Source organism: Bombus huntii, chromosome 6, assembly GCF_024542735.1.
Source record: "Bombus huntii isolate Logan2020A chromosome 6, iyBomHunt1.1, whole genome shotgun sequence".
NCBI classification, from domain to species: domain Eukaryota; kingdom Metazoa; phylum Arthropoda; class Insecta; order Hymenoptera; family Apidae; genus Bombus; species Bombus huntii.
Window position 1 is genome coordinate 11970600 of NC_066243.1, and position 21605 is coordinate 11992204.

At 40.6% G+C, this 21605-nt stretch overlaps 1 protein-coding gene across 5 annotated transcripts in view; it reads left to right on the forward strand.

Annotated features, from left to right (window-relative positions):
* Positions 1-167: 167 nt before the first annotated feature.
* Positions 168-21605, forward strand: part of LOC126866517 (pumilio homolog 2-like) — a 61953-nt gene continuing 40515 nt past the window's right edge. For 2 of the 5 annotated variants that reach the window (XM_050620185.1, XM_050620189.1), the window contains exons 1-10: positions 168-1638; positions 2519-2740; positions 2898-3026; positions 3115-3237; positions 5517-5666; positions 14013-14145; positions 17671-17782; positions 17862-17961; positions 18048-18178; positions 20290-20641. In XM_050620185.1, the coding sequence (XP_050476142.1) occupies positions 1543-1638; positions 2519-2740; positions 2898-3026; positions 3115-3237; positions 5517-5666; positions 14013-14145; positions 17671-17782; positions 17862-17961; positions 18048-18178; positions 20290-20641 (1548 nt within the window). In that variant the 5' untranslated portion in view covers positions 168-1542. The remainder of the gene's footprint in view (positions 1639-2518; positions 2741-2897; positions 3027-3114; positions 3238-5516; positions 5667-14012; positions 14146-17670; positions 17783-17861; positions 17962-18047; positions 18179-20289; positions 20642-21605) is intronic. The other 3 variants (XM_050620186.1, XM_050620187.1, XM_050620188.1) reach the window with 3 other exon arrangements.

Here is a 21605-nt window from a genome sequence, read left to right on the forward strand (position 1 = left end):
AGTTAAATACTCTAACCATAGACTCTAACCAGTAGCTACATTGGTTTTACGATATTCAAACATGAATTTCTCGAATAAAATTATTACTAGCTATTTGTTCACTTAACAAATTAGCTGCACAATATCGTAAAGTATATGAAATATTTTATCGACAGTATTACACGTACATTTTCAAATTATCCTCCAAACTATACAATTCGATTAATATTTAAGAAATCGATCATATATGAGATATTACAAGTGTGAACAATTAATTTTAAAACACGACTTTTATATCAGATGGCGGTAATATGCTACGTTTAAGTCTAACATGAAACATCGCTATCTATTCGTTTCATCCATGATTTTGTCGTATAACCTAGAATCTTGACACTTTAAGTACGGCGTTGTGTAAATGTGAAACGGACGATTAACGCCGAACAAAGTCTGCGAACTTTTGTTTAAACGTTAGTTTTAGTGTTATTAACGAACCGATTGCTGAGGTGAAAGTAAAAATCAAGTTGGAAGTTGCGATTGGAAAAAGCATGAAATTGACAGAAATAACGTATTGGTTTGGTATCGTGTCGCGGTATTTCTAAACGCGGGTTGGTTCTTTACCCTCCCCTCCCCTCTTGCCCTCCGAATCCCTTCTGAAAATCTCGTAGCATCCTTGCGCGCGAAACACGCGTATGCCGGTGGACGCACATTGTGTGCCAGTACTTCGATGTACATACCTGTGAATAGTGTATTTTAAGCTTTAGTTTTACGGGATGAGCGTGTGAAAGACCGAAGCGTACATAGTAACTGTGAAAATATCGAGTAGTATAGAACGAAACGAACGATATTTGTCAATTGATTTCGACTATAGTCATCGCAGTAATTGAGGTAAAGCTTGTAACGTAAATCGAAAGAGGGAACACGTCCATTATCGTACCTGGTATAGTTTCGGGGAAAGGGATTTGTTAACATCAACAACGATACAAAGAATCTAATTTTACGAATCTTTTGGTTCCTCCCCCTCTCTACTTTCCTACCCTTAATTCCCTCTCGTCCGTTGATGAACAAGCAGTTGTCGTTTTTTGCATGTTTCACTTTTTTTTCTTCGGCATCCCCTCAGTTTCATTCGTCCGTCGCTGAAGCGGTTGTGTCGTTTGGTAAAACTCGAGGAGCCGTGTAGACTTAAAGTTGCATTCGGTTCGACAATTCTCTTTGTGTTCTCTTGTTCCCCGTGTCCGGCAGTGTTGTCAAAATTCCGGCAGCACCGCTGTATTCCAGCTGCCATTGCTGTACTGTCTAGCGTTCAATCACAGGCATTCATAAATACGATTCTATTTAGTGATTATTCTTGTTATCGTTGCCGTTCTCGTCGTCGTGGAAACAATGAAGATGTCACATTGTTAAGAGTCACACGTAGAACATGCTCGCAGAACATACATAGCGGGTGATTTTACCTTTAGCTCCAGACGCCGGTTCTGAGCGAGCTAACCTTCACAGTGAGGGAACATCTTATCTGTTTGATCATCGTTCGTCGGACCTGAAGCAGTGGTACAGATTGACAGAACGATGAAGTGGCTCGGTGCGAGTAGCGCTGGTGCTGCGGGTGAACCGGCACCTTCTATGCAATTGCACCATCCTTCCGCGAATGGACACATACCCACAGTAAGCACTTATCTTAATTTTTTTCTAGTTTCCTATCTCGTAATTAGTACACCGTGTAAAACGATTTAACGTTACAAAGTTTTGCTCCGATCGAAGTGTTCATAACCTATCATTTCATGTGTCTTCTAACTAAAATATTATTTTTCGATCGTTACTCCAGAAATTTACTATTGTACTTATTTATTTTTTATTTGGTATATTATTATTTAACGTAGAAAGTTCTATTCTACTGTTGAAACATGAGAAAACAGTCCTTTATATTGTTCATATGCATAAATATTGCATATGCTTATGCTTTGTTTAATCCATCATGGCAGGATATTGTATAGAAATGAAGATGTTTTGGTTGCATTTATCAACTTGCTTACTCCAGTGAAACAAGACTAATCCTGCATACGTTACTAATTTCTTTGAACTGTAGGAATAATTATATGTGTTTTAATATCAAAAAGAGATTTTATTGTTTTATGTTCCTATTAGTTTTCTGATAAAGCATAGATAAAATACTAATATATGTATATTTTACAGCACTGTGATACCATGATTGATTAAACAGTTATGACATACTTTATAATATATACATTAGTTATTAACAATTTTATAATGATATCTTTAATAAATCTGATATGATAATCCTTCTTTGTATGTACAGTAGTAAACAATTACCTAGTAAACAATTTTCAGTAATTGTAATTTTTTTAGTATTATGTACACCAAAATAATGTATTGATTTGTACATCTTAAGTTTATATCAATTCAAATACACTGATTTAAACTTGGATTTTATCTGCAAAAGTTATTATTCATTTAATATAACTATAAATTATCTATGAGAGTAATAAGGAAAATTTGAAGTAATGAAATAATTGTTTATTAATAGGATACAGAACAATGTGGGCAAGTAATGGCTGGCGGTGATAGTATGCGTATACAACCTGGTCAAACACATCAAATTGGTGTGAACAGAACTCAAGATGATGCCATGGTGGGTTACGTATTTCAACGACCTACGGAAGCAGAATTTAATGCCCAGTCTTCAGCTTTCCAAACAAAACAGGCACCACGTGCTTGGGCTCTTGCAGATGATGCTATTATTGATAATGTAAGCGTACAAAATATTTTTCAAGATATATTAGATGGTCTATTGTGGGAGAAAAAAGAAATTTGTAGACTTATGCTTTGATACTCCAAAAGTACTATAGATAAGTAGCAAGCATATCTGTTGCTTTCATTTGATTGCAAATTTAAATGATTTATAGAATCCAGAAAAATGGAAATATCCCATTACTAAACTGAGTGTACCACAACAGAATCAACCACAACAATTGGGTTTGCAAACTATGAACAATGTTCATTTACCTTATGAAATCCATCCAATGCAACTTAAAGTAAGTTGTATATTACTTAATATCAAGATTAATAAAAAAAATATTCTATAATCTTGTACTAATATTTGCATTTTTTATTGTTGTGCAGAGTGGAGCACCAGGAACAGAACATTTAGTTTACCTTAATAATCAAATGACAGCACAGCAACAAGTTGCCCTCTTTCATCATCAACAGCAGCAACAACAACAACAACAATTCAGAAATGGCCAGGTAAGCATAATTATCATTTCAATAGCTTTAGAATATATTAGAATTAGAGATTGGATATTTGAGATATGTTTACTCAATGTTTTATATTAGTGTCATTGAATGGAATGTCTGTTTGTGTGTGTGTCTGTGTGTCTGTATATATATATTTATCAATGGAAATGTGATCAACTTTATAATGAAGATGTGTCTATATCCAAGAAACAATGCATTGAAATACGTATCTCTTTCCTCGTCCGTACTATTGACCACTATTTTTCCGTTATATATTTGGCTTAATATTGAAATGCATACAGTTTTGACCGTCATATACCTAAATTTTAATGTCGATGATGCTGTCATATATATCATATCAATCAAGAAATTTTAGGCGTTTTTATCATAACTTTCTCAAAATTTACTATATCAATAATATTTAAGTTTAATTTCCATGTCGCGTAATCAAGATTAATAAAACAGATTGACTTTTGAGTCTTTTGAAACATAAAACTAATTTGGGTTATATCCAAAAAAATATCTTCGGTATTCTTTTATAAAAAAATATTTTATAATTTAATAATTAAACATTATCGTCTACTGGTTCATAGTTTCGCGTTGTTGTTTATTATCTTTCGATATAATTAACGCATTCGAATTAGTAGGAGTTTAAATCTTGTACTGCTAGTTGTCTAATTAGAGAATGTCATTGACATTGTCGGTAGTAGTTATCAATCGACTAAATAGAAAGTTTAATCGATGCGTAGGTCTCCTCGACAAAACAGTGTCAGGGCCAAAATTTGGCGATTCAAACTACGACATTTAATTACGTAGGAAACTAGTCGAAACACAGACTTGTATTTTAAAAGAGTATGCGTTATATTATTTATTTTTTCGTTACAATTTTCACGGAAATATTCTACTACATTTTTAAATACGTGTTTATTCTAAATAGGAGATATTTCTTTATAATAATGATGTAAACTGTAATTTTCAATTTTCAATTTGCCCTTTTTGTTTTTAAATACCTATTTTACTCATTATTGTTTTCCTCGTTCAAGTTTATTTTTGTAAACTATAACGAATGCAGGCATTTGTTAACGTTAATGGCTTTTGTACACGGTAAATTACATCGCAAATTTTTTTTATCGTTATACTTTCTATCTTAATCATAGATGAAATTTGTAGAAAATAGAAAAAAATGTTTTAGTTTCTAGTTTTCTTTAGATATATTTGATATATTTTGAGAATAATCTGTGATAATCGAATAAGAAACAAAAATTTATTTCTTCTGGTTAAGATCATCTGGCATTGTGTTAAAACAGTTTTTGAAAATTCGCGAACGTATATACGTTAGGTTTGGGATAGTATTGTCCTTCATTCGTGGCGTTAATACTTAGTCGGGCCAGGTAAATTTACTAAGCACAATCAAATTTTCATCCGGTCGTCGTGAGAGGTCGTGCAAAGTAAAAAGGACGATGATTGGTCAGTATCTTTCGCCAAGCGGAGAGTAATTGTCAAAATGCTCGGTAGAGGGCATACCATTCGAGCGTCGTTCTTTGTTTCGGTTAAGAGGGCAGTCTCTATCGAAGAGAGAGGCCGGTTAACGAAAATTCGAGGAGAGACGACAAGTAAGAGCATCGTGACGCCGAGCGTTGTTTCAACGCCCGATAACGACGCGTCTTGCGATATGTCAAGACGGACGTGAATTTAGGCAAGAACACGTAATCGACTTACTCCCCCTGTAAATAAATAAACGCGTATTCGCGGAGTGAGTGTGCAAAGTGCGCGAGAGGAGAAAGGAGGTGGAGGAGGTGGCGGCGGCGGTGGCGGCGGCGACGGCGGCGGCGGAGGAGGAGGAGGAGGAGGAAGAGGACGAGGAAGAGAAGAGAGGAGCATAGGTAGCAGTGGCAGCATCGAGGCACCCGAGGTGTCGAACTGTTTGACAGGCGGCCGAGCGCTTTTCTTTCTCTCTCACACTCCCGTTCGTGGTGCTGCGATTTGTATTGTTCAGCGACGGTGTGGTGTGTTCCGTTTACGAGAGGTCTGTCCGCGTTCACAGAGGAAAAACGAACGTGAAAACAACCGGGAGTGGTGTGTATTCAGTGCCGGCTGAATCGGCGTCCGCGCCCCGACGCCGCCGTTCGACGTACGATTCACTTATTTTTCAACAACGTATCCTCAACATTCAACGAATCTCCTCCAAGATAGCCTCGTCTACCGGATAGTGCGTGTTAAAGAGTGTGTGTTCGATTTTTCGTTCGCGTTGTTGGTGTACTACGGGGTTAACGGTGAATCTCTCGAAGGTGACGCGCCGTGCCGAGGGTACCTTGGAGACGGTGGAGAGTTTCGGTGTAGGGTACGGCCAGGGAGCAGGTACGAGCACAGGCGACTGGATGAAACCACCGGGGGATCTTTTCCTTTACTGCGACATGAAGGATTTGGGGGCCGACATGGTATTTATTTCAGTTCAATTACACTTTTTTATTTTCAAGTTTTTCGTATTTCTGCTTCTCCACGCGACACGAGTCGCCGAACATTGCCAATTTGTAGGTTATGTTTCGAAGTCTTTTATTCCACAATGGAAACCTCCATGTTTATGAAGCTTTAGGGGGGAACTTGACTTGGTTGTACAAATCACTGTTGCCGCTCATGTATCGTAACTTAGTTAAAATGGGTATTATTCGTCAGAGAAAGCCTTTGCAAATTTGGAAACTTTGTATTATCACGATTTTATTTTATTTATAACCTTTTTATTGCTCATCTTACACTTAATGAATATAATAACGAATACCGTGTGTAACGGTGTATTTTTATCTTGTGTCTCGTTTTCCTGTTGGCGTTGTTTTTGTTCATCGTTCTTTCGGTAAAAAAAATATTTCAATCAATGGTATTAAATAACGATGAATTTTTTTGTTTACTTTATTTAAATATAGTGTAGCGTCGTAGTGTATCTATCAAAATATTTTGTGTTTACGTTATCTGATAGTTGCAAAAAGCACTGTTTTGTTAAAAATTAGTACAACTATATTTTCATTGTTACTTATGCAGTAATTGCATTGACAAGTTTATATTGTCAGACTAACATTCATAAACAAACGAGTACTTTGTTATATTATTAGGATTTATGCCTTTTTCAAGGATACTTCAAACTTTTTATGAAAAAGCTGATAGCTTCGTTTTATGGTAGGTCAGAAATGTCCGAAAGAATGACTTTAACCTTTTTATTCAGTTTTTATTCATCATTGATATAATTACAACTCGTAAACAACATCCTTGTTATTGTTATTTAAATGGATAGTTTTGCAGAAAACGAACGAATTAATGATCATGTTTAAGTGGTGTGCAATCATTAGGAAAGCACTTGCAATACGTTAAATTATATCAACATCGGTGCTTTCTTTTGCATCGATCCTAGATTGTTTACTACGATCGAAATACATTCGTATACATTCGTAAGTACATACTTGATATCGCGTAACTATCAAGGTAAAATTTTTCGAAACTATCCACAAGTGAAATTGATGACTATCATCAAACACCTTAAAAAAGAACGGATGATCTGAATCGTAAGCAGGGATAGTCGTACGAACGTGCTCTCGCATGGAGGTATCCTACAGTAACTCAGCCAATCAGGTCTTCGAATTCGCTTAACCTTGTAATATAACAACGAACCATTAGCATTACCTTGTATCTTTACGACAAAAGGATGGCAAGTTTTCGAGTCGTGTTTATTTTAATGGGAACTAGACAAAACAATGGGTTTCGAACGGTCGTGTTATAAAATGATTAAATAATTCAGAACTGTCTCGACGATGGGAAAGAGGACTCGTTGAAGAAGAGGGGAAAGTTTCTCAATACGATAGCTGTAAATTTGGACCCATGGAGCGCTGCCGGCACGTTTCAACCATAGAAAAAATATGTATCTAGACGTCCGAACTGAATCTTTGCAGCGCTCCGCTCCTTCAACTATTTCTTCATTGTTTATGTCCTCGAACTCTACAGTAAAACGCCCGGAGTTCGGAGTTCTATCCTTCCTCTCTCTCCTTCTCTTCTTCCCTTGAGCTCTTTGTCTTTCTTTTATACATAAGCGAGCAAACCGGAGGTACGGGAGAATGTTCGCGTTGTTTTAGGTTAATGTACTTTCGCACGAACTAAGAATGTTTCACGCGGTGGAATTGTATTGTATAATATTAAAAACGTGTTTCGTCTTCTCGGAGGATTTCTTCGTTTTTGGTCCGATTATCAATCAGTTTGTTCCTTTCGCATCCTGTTAGATTATGAATACCGTATTTTGTCCGTAGCTATTCTTTTTTTGTACGAGGGCCATGTTGTTTGGACCGGTGCCATTTAAATTTATACGGCTTTATGTTTTGCATGTTTCCCCTTGCTTGTGGTTCCCCCTTTGGGTGCACCTAATCGATTGAAATACTGTCAGGGTCTTCTCTGGACTGTCGTGACACATGTGAATTGTGCGTGTGCCGAAAAACTCAATGGAAATTTTTCACTTTGATGTTCGTCGTTCATGGTTTACAGTTTGGTAGTATAGGTTTGATAATATCGTGACGATTTAGCCATTTCGTTTTAGAATTTACGAATATAATTATTCAAAATTACTTTACATAGTTTCAGAATACATTTTCCATTGTATATCGTAGTAAAATGCCCTTACCAGTCTTTCTACTCGATTCTTTACGCTGACGGCGAATTTCGTCGCGGAACGTTTCATTCGACTCGCGTCGAATGTTTTTATTTGGCTTACCGACCGAGACGCCGACTCGGACGAGCTCCCCTCGAAACCGTGTGTATTAACGATACTGCATTGATAAAATCGTAAAGGATAAATACATTTATCCGTGAGCCAGATGCACGATGCCGCGCTTCTCTTGCACCAATATAAACGGCAAATATGCCTGGAGGTGATATTGATTTGCGTGAGTCACTCTATCTCTTCTAGTAGGTTCGAGGTTCAAGTTTGTCCTTACTTATCACAAAATGTTTTCATTTAGCCTCGTCATTCGCATTGCCACGCTTTCGATGGCAGATACATATACCTGGATGGTAGGTAGTCGTAATTCGACTTTACAAATCTCTGGTAAAAATATTACACGCGAAACGTTTTCTGATGCAGGATGTCCCGAAGAAAGTTGGTATTATAATCCTCATGGATTATGGACGTGTACACTGTAAAGTATTACACATAATGTTACAACATAAAAATATCAGGTTGTCACCTCGTTGCAGCGAACTTTCTCTTCTCTCTGGCCGACAGTAACAGATGGTTATGGATAGTTATGCAGTTAACGCCCACGGTTCGCAAGCCTCTCCACGATAATCGTTACACAAGATCAGTGTCGCTCTTCGATTATGTTGCATCCGTGCTTCTCTGCAACATAACGTTAGCTCTCCTTTGAAAGAAACGGTAAACATCTCACGCAGAATCTATCCAAGAGACAAGAACCGTTTTCCATTGTCTTCTCTATTTTTGGCGGCAAATTATTAGGCTGTTTCCTTTTTATCCAAATTCTCGTTTTGTAGTCGCGCTCCATGAGAGTCTCGTCTAGACGCGATATTTTCTCGCGAAACACAGGAATTCTCGGAAAAAGTAAACTATCGTCGACAAAATATTCGGACTTGAATCATGGCCAACATTATGGTTGACTACGCTGACCGGTAAAGACAGGACTGGTAAGAAACAACTCCCACGCGCGCGCGCGCGTTATCGTATTCTATTCGCGATAAAAGAAGAGTGAAACCAGTTTCCGGTTTCTTAAGTGACGTCAGCCTCGAAAGAAATGTTCTGTAACGCTATGCAAAGGAGTTATTAAGCAGTGGATAATCTGTTTTCCTGAAATGGCAATATGAGACTTTTTGACGATAAGGGAAAGCCGTCGAGGGAAATGTTTATTGACATCGGCTTATATGTCTGTGAACTTACGCAAAGCGTCATCGATAATCGATAGTTGTCGCTGATTCGAGTCTCGAAGCGAGTAGATAAAAAAACAGGATTGCATGTACTGATCGTTTCAATTTCAATAATATTTCTGTTCTTTCCTATTAAAATTCGGAATAATTCGTATGTTGCTTGTACTTTCATTCTTAGAACATTGGATACCAGTTTTATAAACTTCCTATCGTACGTATATATAAATTGCATAATCTTTTACATATTTTCAGAGTGATTTAAATTCAGATGTTATATGTGTATGTAGTATGCAAATTATCGTATTAATAGCTGGTGTAATCGTCTCGTATCGTATAATCAGTTTCTCTAATTTTGTACTTTCACCTTGTAGAACTTAAAGCGTAATTCAAAAATAGATATTCATGAAATCTTCGAATCGTCCACGAGTTCGAATGATTTTCTCCTCTGGAAATTTATCCGGATAAAAGTCGATCGAGCTTTCCCGGCTCCCTTCGACCGTTAGGGGTGAACAACTCGGACTGTGTAGAATCGTATCGTGGAAATTTATACGTAGAACGGGGCGGGGGGAGCAGTTCAATTTGACCAGCATTGGGTACAAAATTTTGTAGTGTTTCTTCTACGAACGTGGCGGTTACCTCGTCGGATAGTATTCCCTCGTTTATGCCGTAAAGTGACGTATCGCGTCGTGACTTGTAGTGACGTGACGCGCATGTCGTTGAACCTAAACGCATCGGTTACGCTTGCAGATTCGTCATCGGGAACAGCAGTGTGTAGTACACAAAGAAGAAGAAATTTATTTGTAAACGTCTCCTTCGCGCGGCCACGACTGTGGTAGCCCGTGTCGCATCGTTTCGAAACACATCGATTTGCGTATTTTGTTCTCCAGGATTACGTATCGCGATCATTTGTCTAAAATTTCTACAAGCTACAAGCATCGTACTATGCTTTCTTATACGAACGAGAATGTTGCTCGGGTTACTACATCGGTTAACCGATAGCGATGGCGTTAGCTACGAATTGCCAGATCCGCGCCGATTTCTTTTTAATTAAAAATCAAACCGGGGCAACAAAATGCAAAAACCACCCCCATCGCGCGTTCTTCTCTGTTTCGTGTCTACTGCGCACGCATTTGGCTCACGCAGGCGCACGCACACGCACAATTGGAGAAAGAGTCGAAAAGGGGTAGAGTGAGGAGGTCGAGGGAGAGATGAAGAAAGAGAGAGAACAACAGGGTTCGCCTCCCTCGTGCTGCTGATTCTCCGCGAGGACAGTGGCCGTGACCCGAGGCCGAGGGGCCTGGGGAGGGGTCGGTGGCCCCGTGGCAGTTTAGCGACGACATCCACGCTGCCGTTCCACTGGTGGGGGAACCTCGTGGGTGTGCGGGGTGAGTAGGGAGAGAAGTTGGAGTGGTGGTTGGAGTGGAGGGGGTTAGCTCCGTCGACGTATGGTGGGGTATAGCTTAGGGGTATAGCGAACTATCGTTGGCTTTGTTCAATGAAAGAGAGATCCAGTATTCTTTCGTCTCGTCTCATTCTCTGTTTCCTTTTGTACTCTTTCGTCCGATATCCCTTCGACTTGTTCTCTCGCTCGTTCACCCTCGTTTTTCGTCTCCTCGCAATTCTCCCTCCAACGAGGTTGCGGCCAACGTGCAAAAGAGCTTCTGCTTCTGCTGCTGCTGGCCGGTTCGAATGGGTAGAACGATATTGTCCTCGTCTAGCGTACGAAAGATGACGACTGCGTCACGTCGTTTTACCTTCTCCTTTTTCCTCCTTTATCCCTTCTTGTTCCACTCTTCTCAGTCTTCGCTGAATGTGCAAAAGTTTTCGCTGACCGGTTTCAGGGGACGGAATGCTACCGTTTTCGTTCTGCTAACGAACGAACGGAATCAACGGGAATTATCATTTTCTCTTGTTTGTTTTCTATTCCGAATCGTGTTCATACTTGTTCGTTTACAAGCTAATGGGCTTGCGGTACACAGGAATCGTAATGTAGGGAATCACGGTGTGGAGAATCGAGAAGCCTCCCTCTTGGAAGTTTCTCGGTGGTGGAACGAGAAAATTTGCGATGGGTTTTCTCTTGCTCGTTCATTCGCTTCTCGACCTCTTCTCGTCCCTTTCTCCCTGTAGTCGTGCTTAACGTGCAAAAGCGTCTCTGCCGGCCGGCGACGCGGTCGATACTCACGGCGTATCGCCCCCGGTTGACCGAGCCTTACCCTTACCCTTACCCTTACCTTACCAAACCTTTAGACGTATCCTTCGTTCCACTCTGTAGCTCCGATTCGCATCCCATTTGTGTGCGTAAAAGAGAACTTCGTCGTGATTGTTATAATACAACGAAGTCGCCGGAACAGTGAAGAACGATGGGAATCGCCGACGTACCCAGCTGGCTCGAGCACATCTTCCTGGTATATAAATCCTCGGATATAGAATTAAAAATCGTAACGTGTAGCGTGACAATGGTCCAAAGTCTTTCAATCGTTTTCAAACTTTGCTTCTCATTGCCTTTACATAGAGTTCGTGTATCTCATGACGGGTACGTGCCGCGCAATCTGGAAAGTCATTCGAACGTCATCGATGCGCACAAACGGAGAATGTTGCTCGCCCAGTCTTTTCGAAGGATATTTTCACTACTACGTTGTGGTCAAAAACAGTAACAGCAGCACTGCTGTGTTAAAAGAGACAGAGAAAGAGAGTAAAACCATGACCCGGTGGAACGGCACGAAATACAGGTTGGACAAAAATGTGCCGTAAGATGATGCAAACGAAGATTCGCTTTCCAACTTGATACGCGCGAATCATCAGCTTCGTGCGCTCCTTCGATCGACGTTTTCTCCCGTGGGATTTCTAACCGGTTTCTAAACTAGTACAACCCGTTCGATTTTTTCTTCTGTTCCCTTTTATCCGCCGATTTGTCGAACTAGGTGAAAAGACGCACGCGTTTCGCCAGGAATCAGGCCTTAGAATTTCATGTTAGACCTCCAAGTTCTCACGTAGATATATTTCGTTCGTGTGACGTGATCAAACGTTTCTTTATCGGTGGTTTTTTACGACTTGCATGCAAAGCGATACACGCGTAGAATTGATAACGATTAATTCGTTGTAAAGGACACACGCTAGCATGTCTCGACACGAGATATAATTAATGCGCTTACAGATGCACCGTAGACGATAAACAGCGTCGTTTGATATTTCGTGGTTTATGTATTCGAACTGTTATACCCACTCGGTGAATGACGCACGATGCTATTGTACCTGGTATCGTTTGCTTGATCAATAAAATATAAATATCGCGTGTGTCTTCGTCGTGGAAACGCGTGAAATTTCGAATCCCTCGTACTCCCACGGTACTTTTTCTTTTTCTCTTTTTTTTTACTTTTAAGCGTCTCGTCGATGAATCATACTGATTCATCGAAGGTCTCGCAACGTGTCTTGTCCGCGTACCGATTAAATAATCTGCTACAACGCGCGATTTGTCCGAGCAAGTGTGAAATGTTTGCACAGAAGCGCCGTCGCGTCGATGCGGTAACGTTACGATACCACGCGTTGCGTGTACACGCTCGATTCCTCGGTATCGTTTTATGAACTACATACATACCACGCACACGGCAATCGAATTCACCAAGCTACCAATTCGCCAAACTTACAAAGTCTGCCGTCGCGCCCGTAAAATCAGCTGATTTTACTTCGATTTCTTTGTTTTAAAAGATCAATCAGAACTCGTATTACAGAAGTCATATAGAAAGCACATTGATCGACTTTATCAATGGTAATCATTTGCTTTGAAGGTTAAATAGTAGTCGTATGTTGTAGAGTTAAAAATAAGATTTTTTTTAAAAGTGGAGTTAATCAGCTGGGATTTTGAGTGGCTCATATACGTCAGCGATAAAGGTGAAACGATAACTATATGCTACTTAATGAGCTAATTTACCGAGAGGAACGTTCGATTGAAACGCTTATAGAGATTCCGGGGAATCGAGTCGTTGACGTTTCACGATGAATAGTACTTGATGAAAAGAAGCGACTTGAAAGAAGAAACGGGGTAGCTTCGAGTGAATCGAAACCCATCCCTTCCCTTTTGGTACTTTCGTTTAACGATCCACGGACCAGGCGTGAGTGACGATGCGGACGAAAATGCATCGAGACGCCCGCACTCTTGAGCTGCACTGTCACCATCGCACGTGCAGTATACCTGCATCTAGGATCCCGCAATCTGCGGACGATGGTTCCCTCCATCCCCACCGCTTCTCGTGGTTACGTCACTGACCTCTAGTTAGGTGAGGTCGGGAACAGTGCAGCAGAGTTCAGGTCACGATGGAACGTAACGACTCACCTCCGTTTTCGATTCGAGTCTTTTCCATTCCTCCGTTGAGATTATCTTTTTGCGCCAAACTTTGCGATCCCGAACCAATTTGCTGCTCGAGAGAAAGAACGATGTCAATATTTGCGACTGCCGATAGAGAACCAAGTCACATTTCGACCATTGACACTGTACACACTTTTCTTCGTATCTCTTACGAGTGGTACACGTTGTGTAACGAAAAATGAAAGTTTTAAAGTTTATGAAAAAAGGGGAAGCTGTAGAAACAGACTGGTCTGCTGGCACGAAGGGTATTTGCCAGATTCTTATTTCATTGAGAAAGGATGCATGTATACAAGGGATATCAAGCTCTGATGATCGACTCTGTAAACGGTAGATACGCTAATTTTAAGCTAGTCTCTGTAGTTGGTTAGTGTAATTAATACGATCGTTCGCATTTGTATCTTTCGTTGCACGAGGCGGCGCGAGCTCTTGGGAGTTTCGTGTCAGCACGCGCCGAGTTTGAAAATGTGTTCACTGACCCCGTGTACTTACGACCCGTTTTCTGATATTGTTTCAGATCGCTCCCTCGACAAAAAAGCTTTGGGGCGTGGACGAGGGCGGCTCCAAGGACGAAGGGGGTGTAAAAGGCGGTGGGATACTTCACTTGGGCGACCACCAGATGTGGCGAGATTCTACCTGGAGCACCTCAGGTATGATTACCTTCGGACTTTTAAAATTCAGAAAACAGCGTAATGTATATGTCGGAGTCAGGTTGGCATTTTGGGGCGTTCGATGAATCTTTACTTACTTTACCGTCGCGAATGTAGCCAATATTTATCAGTACGAATGTGGACACTACAAGAGGCTATGAGTAATGGTAATAGGATGGTCGAGATGATGGTGACAACGAATTCAGGTTCGATGACGAATCCACGGTCTACGGGAGGACAAGTATCAACGTGCTACTCGATTCGGGTAACTTCCCGATAACTCAATCGGCAATTCGTCCAACGACTCACTAACAAACTAACTCCCCTAATCCCAAAAGAGGCTGCCCTTATACACTCCTGTCACCGCTTCTCGGGTTAATCTTTGCTTTTAAGGAGAGCCATATAATCATTTCATACCTCTGTCAGGTACATGTCTCTCCCGTGACCGTGGCTACGTCCAGTGATCTGCCATGTCACTTCGAGCCCAAACCCATCGTCATAAAGTCAGATTAGAACATTAAGACTATTTCTTATTTTTATTACTTAAGGGCGGCTATAGTAAAAATCTGGACTAGTGTATTGGGGTTTTTCCCAACATTCCGGACGGGAAATCCCGCTGTCTTTCCATCTCCGACATATATTTGTTGGTATTTATGTGTTTCACAGTCATGTTGGTTCCTATTACTTTCAATGAAACACATGCGGAAACGTTCGGCTCCATTGACTAACCGCAGCGAGTACACACACTGCCGGCGTGCTATCGAGCGTACTGACACGTATCAATGACAATAGGGCTGAGAATATTTGGAATAGGGTTTCGAGATGGGGATAATCCATGAACGGGGTTAATCGGAATCGATAATTCATGGATGGCAGGCATTAACGCTTGACCACTTTGTAGGTCCACTGTATCCGTGGCTTATCTATTCTATACGCGTTTTGAAAATCTCAGATGACCCTTTATCGTGTTTATTAATTGTCGTCCATTAATACCCGGGCTATCTGCAGCTTTCGTTCAGTCAGAGTTTGAATGGTTACCTAGCCTGACCCAGCCGGGCCATATATAAAGGCAGACTTTAATCTCGGCCGCGTTCATGCGTTCCGGCCGATGATGCCTCGTCGAAGTCCTTTAAATCCCTCGAAATATGCTGGTCTCCTCCAGACACGAAATTTAAGCGCGCGAGCTTTGATCGATATGGATTCGGTCGACACTACTCGTGGCTGATCGTTACATAATCTCAAAGGGTAAATCGGTTGCACTGCACGCGCTAATTTCTTCTCGAAAAAGAAAGCCGCGTGTCGTTGAGAAAGGAACGAGATCGCGTTGCGTGAGTCAGTCAACCGAAGGAACATGACCTACTGCGTTTTATGCTTGTTTGAGAAAATTATCGCGATAAAGAATATTTGCTATGATTTGTAGAACATTTTTATCTTCGCTTCCTTTCTTTTTTTTCAAAAGTTTCCAACGTAAAATATCTTATACGGACTTATACATATCTATGGATCTCGATCCTTTATGCCTGAATATCGCTTTCTCGAAGTATGTACGTATATTGATAGCAATTTAGAGGATATTGAGCTTATTAGTCCAGGTATTCGAGTATTGGCTTCTCTCTAATCGCGGTTAAAATAGAAGCAACGACGTCGTTCAACTGGCTTCTTTACCTTTGCTATTAGCGACTTCGATATTAGAATCTTTTTGTTTGTAAAAAAATAGATGTAAAAGAGGCGAAACGTTTTTACAAAGTTCATTTCGTTCAGTGTTAAATTCGATTTTTAATATATTCGTATTATGTAAATGGATTTTGTAAATGGACAAGGCGAACAGAGCTACGGCGTGTCCAAAACAACGAGCTAATGAGCTGATTCCGATTAACGCCGTATGCTCTTCGTATTGGTACAAAATGCGTGGCGAGTCAACGATCGTCGAAGGTCCTCGTCGGTTGACGTAGAATTCCCTGAACGTCTGATACGTATTTCAGGCCCGGTAAAATTAGAGAGAAGAGCGAATTATATAAAAAAGTCAAACGAAAACGAATAAAGACGAACGTCAGAGACTCATCGTCCATGGGGGAGGAGGGTACAACGAGATGCGAGCGATACCGTGTGTTTTACGTCGTGCACGCTTATTGATTGGTACAGCACCGAAAGAACAATATATAGATGCGAAAGTAGAAATACTTGTGTCTCCGCAGTTTCGAGCGGAATGTCAATAATCGATACTCTACCAAAACAGATCTCTTCCAATTGTTTGCTTTTACGAAAACCAAGGAAATCCACAAAGTCTTCTCCCTCTGTCTGTCTGTCTGCCTGTCTCTCTCTCTTTCTCTCTCTCTCTCTCTCTTTCCCCTTGCTTGTACGATCAATCGATACCAGCCAAGCTTCTGGTATTTTCGAGTCCGTGTACAAACTTCTCTATCTCTTCACCTCGGGAACCGTTTTAAACTTCTTGTTACCATCTAATCCAGACGAGTCCATCTTCCCTCCCGTGGTTGATATTTCGATTTCTTCCTGGTTATTCCTTGGTCGTTTCGTGTCGCTGAAAATCATCAGAATTTCTCGTCAATTAAACGGATTACCGCGGTAATTGGTGTAGGGAAAGGAAGGAATAGAGAACGAGAAAGAGAAACGGAAAGAGGTTGTGCGTTGGAAAGGTTGCGCGAGGTTCTTTCTCGTTAAACGGAACCTTAAGTCGTACGGGGTTGTTGCGCGAGGGCGATGGTACCGTGGCGGCGATGTTGTGTGTGTAGTGTATGCACGAAACACCTGATTCTCGCGACGGCATGTACCGGCTTCCATGTGCACGCGGGCCGAGTTTGCATGTGTGCGTCACCTCGATGGGTGCAACGCGGCTGTTGCCATGGCGACAGACGCCCGGCATCAGCGGCGGTGGGAGCAACGTCCCAATGCCCAGGGTCGTACCTACTGATCCACCCTGAGCGCCGGCACACCAACCCCCTATATCCACCTGGACCCGACGAAATTGCGTCATATGGAACCGTAAAATTCATATAGTACCCTAGAATCCTAGCGAACGTTTTCTTCTCACAATGTACGAAGCCGATCTTCTTTTTTTTTCCCTTTTCAATCATCGTTGAAACCCTTCGATTAGAATGGTCTCGCGGGAAAGCCAACGATACAGTGGCAAACTGTTAAGGATTTTTATGATAGAATTTCCGTTACACCTTTGCGGGTTTCTCGCTCCACGCCTTTTATCGATTACTGGTTGATACGACACGAACACGATACGGTTTCGGGACATTGTTAACGTTCCCTTTTAGGATCGTCGAATTTTGTTCACGTAAAAAAGATGGCCTTCTTTCAATATTTAATGGTTAAATAGCTTCGAATTAAAGAGCTTTTATGATGTAATGTGATGGAATCGTTGGTTGAGATTAAAGGATAACGGATTATCGAATATCTGTCTTACACGCGAGCGTTGATTGTAATTTTTCGATGGGGATGGGTGTTTGATTGAAATATACGTCAGCATGGCATCGTGATTAATGGCGTTTTTAATTTCAGACCATGCCGTCTCACAACCGATCTCCATGGGCACAGGTAGGCGTGTGGGTGTCGGGACTGGTTATCATCATCAAACATCAGAAGTTGGGACGGTCCTTAGCCCCAGAAGCAGGTTAGCGTATGATTTAAGTATTTAAAGGAATGGGACAAGTTTGTTGTTCCTTGAGTCATCGAATTGTTTTGTTTTGCAGTGAAACGGGTGGTCTGGGGGTTAAAATGGTCGAATACGTTCTTGGGTCGAGCCCTACGACACCTAAAGATTTGGAACCCAGAATGGTTTCTCTGAGATTGGTAAGCATATAGGCGAAATAAAATATCGAGCAGACCAAAACAAATTTTACAATTTTATTAAAAGATATTTTTGTTTCCTCGTGTAGAACACCGATGCAGACAAGAAAGAAAAAGAGAAGGGCTCGGCAAGTCCTTTTGACAGTTCTAAAGACGACACAGGTCCACAAAACAACGGATTAACATCTCAAAATGGTCTCGATGACGATAAAGGATTTAAGTGAGTATCGAGATTTAATTTCGAGTAATATCAATTATTATATCGTATAAAAAGTATTATAAAAAGATGCAAAGATAATTGTATTAAAAGAATATGAAAAAATGAAGGTATTTATTAGGCGCAATCTGCGATACATTCAGGGTTTGCGTAAATAAGTTAGGAGAAAAACGCGTTGCTATTCTTGCGTAGCTATAAATAATTGCTTTCAATTGAACGACAGTAAATGTGTCATATGCTGTTCGTGAACAATTACTATTGCTGTGAGGAGCACGATCGAGGAACGTAAAAGTGGCAACTGTCAAGGGCGTGCATGTTCTACCTACTCGGCGGACGATGACATCATAAGTTTGCCTCTCTGGTGTTTGTTGCACCATCATTGTACGCCATCTGGTGCTCCGCTTGTACCTCATCTACTCGATATTACCGACATTCTCCGCGCTGTTTATACTGTATCATTGTGGTTTCTTTTCTTCGTTAAATGACGATAACATTCTTAATTCGTTTACTCAAAAAATTTATATTTTGTAATAATTAAAAAGGATGGTAAATTTTATTGTATATTTAAAGAACTATGTGAATTATCGTGCAAATGTCTTACTCGGTCATCATTCTTTGTTCTATATTAGTGAAAATCGAACATTGAGATCAATTGGATTAAGAAACGTGGCAAATAAAGCAGAAAGAAGGAACGAAACTTATATAGTAGCGTTGTCGTTGTTACTTAAAAATTTTATTATGGTAATGATGTTTGTTCATTATTGTTGACCGTCACGGTCTAGGCATCGAATTTCCCCTTTTTACAAGATCAAAGGTACAGGTCCCTGAACATGAACATTAAATTATATTATGCCTGTCGTTATACAGAATATACCGTTATACCGCACTGCTAATCGTGCATTCGTAGAATCTTGCTCGACTAGTTTGTAAAGATTTTTTAGACATTATTCAAGGTATCGACTTGGAATTTGATAACGTTAACGACAAATATTCGTCAAAGGCATAGAAGTTAAGATAGCTCGACGTTTAATGTTCTTTTTTATCGTTAATTTTATACTTGATTATTCGTTAGTATTAGAGAAATGTGAAACAAGTTGATTTCAGAGGAAACTAATTGCAATTTTCTAGTTGTTTTTGTTTTTTTTTTTATTATCCATTTATTTCCAACGCACTGTAATTATTTTTAAGATAGTTGTACATAGTTATACACGCGTACAAGTTCAAGCGCGCGAGTTACATTGCTAATAGATTGTTATCACAATATGTAAAATAGAATTCTTTTAGCCCTAAGAATTGTATACTCATGTCACGTAGAATCAAGTTCGTGACATTTACGATTGTAGTGTTAGAATGGCTAACGAAAGCAGCGTCACTTTCTTTATATAGGGAATAATAACAACAGTATAGTAATTCCACTGTGCAACGGTTTCCTTGCCATTACAATCAGAGGTAGTTTTTTAAGAAATTTAAGAGATCTTGAGTATAATACAAATTAACTTTGCAAATTCGTAATAGAAATTCAAATTTAAATTATCAAATGCATAACGAAAATTGAAATTCATTTCTCGGTAATCGTTGTTTGCTTTCGTTAATTAAGATATTTTTCCACGAAAGGAAAACAACTGGCCTTATCGAGGCATAGATACGCATAGATATCAAGCTGTATATTTTTTCATGGATGTTACAGTACACGTTGATTCGCGAATGATTCACGCTTCTTTTATTTTCATAAGTGTATCTAGCAAAATGGTTTATATTTCCGTATATCATGTGTTGAACGCATTGTACTCTGGAACGTACCGTAGGCTGCCTTCAATCAGAACGAATCAGTGAAATGCATGAAATAGAGAGTAAAGAGATGAAAAGTATTTGATTCCGCGACCCTCAAGACGGTTGCATAATCTGCTCGTCTTTGTTCCCGTCTCTCGTAAGTTAAAGTGGAGTCACGGTTAATTGTGATAATATTACGGATGCTGGTTATTGAAAAGCTGATTGCTATTTATACCTGACAATTATTATCGTTGTTTTCAAATGTTATCCGCTACATGAATGAAGGGATTCCCTTTCGTTGGAAGAACGACCGCTTAATGCCGTTTTTCGTCTTTTATTTGCAGTCGTACACCCGGGAGTCGGCAACCTTCTCCAGGCGAAGAGGAATTTCAGAAGAACGCAGCAACGACTCTTGTGAGTGCTGGAGGTGGTGGAGTCGTGTTATTGAAACCTGGTGTCGATGTGGTTGGAAGCGAAGAACATTTCATGGCCGCCTTTGCAGCGGCTCCACCGCATCATTTGCAACATCATCAAGCACCACCGACGCATCATCTTCAGCACCCGCACTCGCATGCGGCGCAACTCTTTGGTGCACAGGCTCCTCCACCCCCACAGGGTCCGCCACCTTCGCAACAACAACAGCAGCAACAGGGGCCCCCACAGGCGCAAGACACCACCACTCACTTTGATGTTCAGGTAAGTCTCGACCTTATTGTTTTCCCTCTTTGATTCCACGGGACGAAGTCGGAGAAAAGAATTTTTTTCTCTCGGTGGAATACGCCTTTTAAGACGATACAAGATGGTATGCGTGAGATACGAGGAGTAACGAGCGAGCAAGACTACATATCTCGTCTCTAAGATTTCATCGCGCAAGCGAAAATTTACTTGAACGGCTATGTTAAGTTCACCTATCTATACGGTTGATTGTTGTTTTTGGAGCCGGTTAAGGATGATTCTAACGAAGTATCAAAAGGTTGTCCCAGTTTTGTGTTAGCTCGCAGTATATTTTTGTGCAACGATTAATAAATCACAAACGTACTCGTAAATTGTGAAAGCAATCGTACCAGTTTAAACGTCCTACATAGACGTGCATCGTAAGGTTGTTGATTATTATCAAAGGCTGCTTGATCAAGTAGCTCGACGAAGCTCGTGCATTAACTGATTGCGACGGCTATCGGTACACTTTATACACTTCCGTTGCCATCCAATTTAAACATTTCGACGAGACGTTTCGCAATGAAAGAAAATATTTGACTTTTGGGCAAGCTTGAACTCGATGCCCTCTCTTGTGTCCGTCGTGAATCTGGGAAAGTATTCAGATTGTCGTAATATCTTAATTAGTCAGCAAACCTGCCCGTGGATCATACCGTAGGTTTGTACGTGATTCCATAAACGCCATCCTTTCTTGTTAACGTTACGTTGATTTCTGTTTGGTGCAGTATAGTACGGTCTGACTAGTGTAGGACTCGAGGAATCCATAATAGTTCTAGAACGGCGCAGAGTATTTAAAGTCTGTCGATGGTTTTCCACGCGAAGGGCGTCGCGTCGCTGCTGGCGTTAATTTAGCGATTGTACTGGCGACTAGGAAGAGGTTATTTTTAAGCAGCAAGCAGCTGATACTAACGAGCGGTCCAACCACCGAGCAACCCTCTTGTACGGG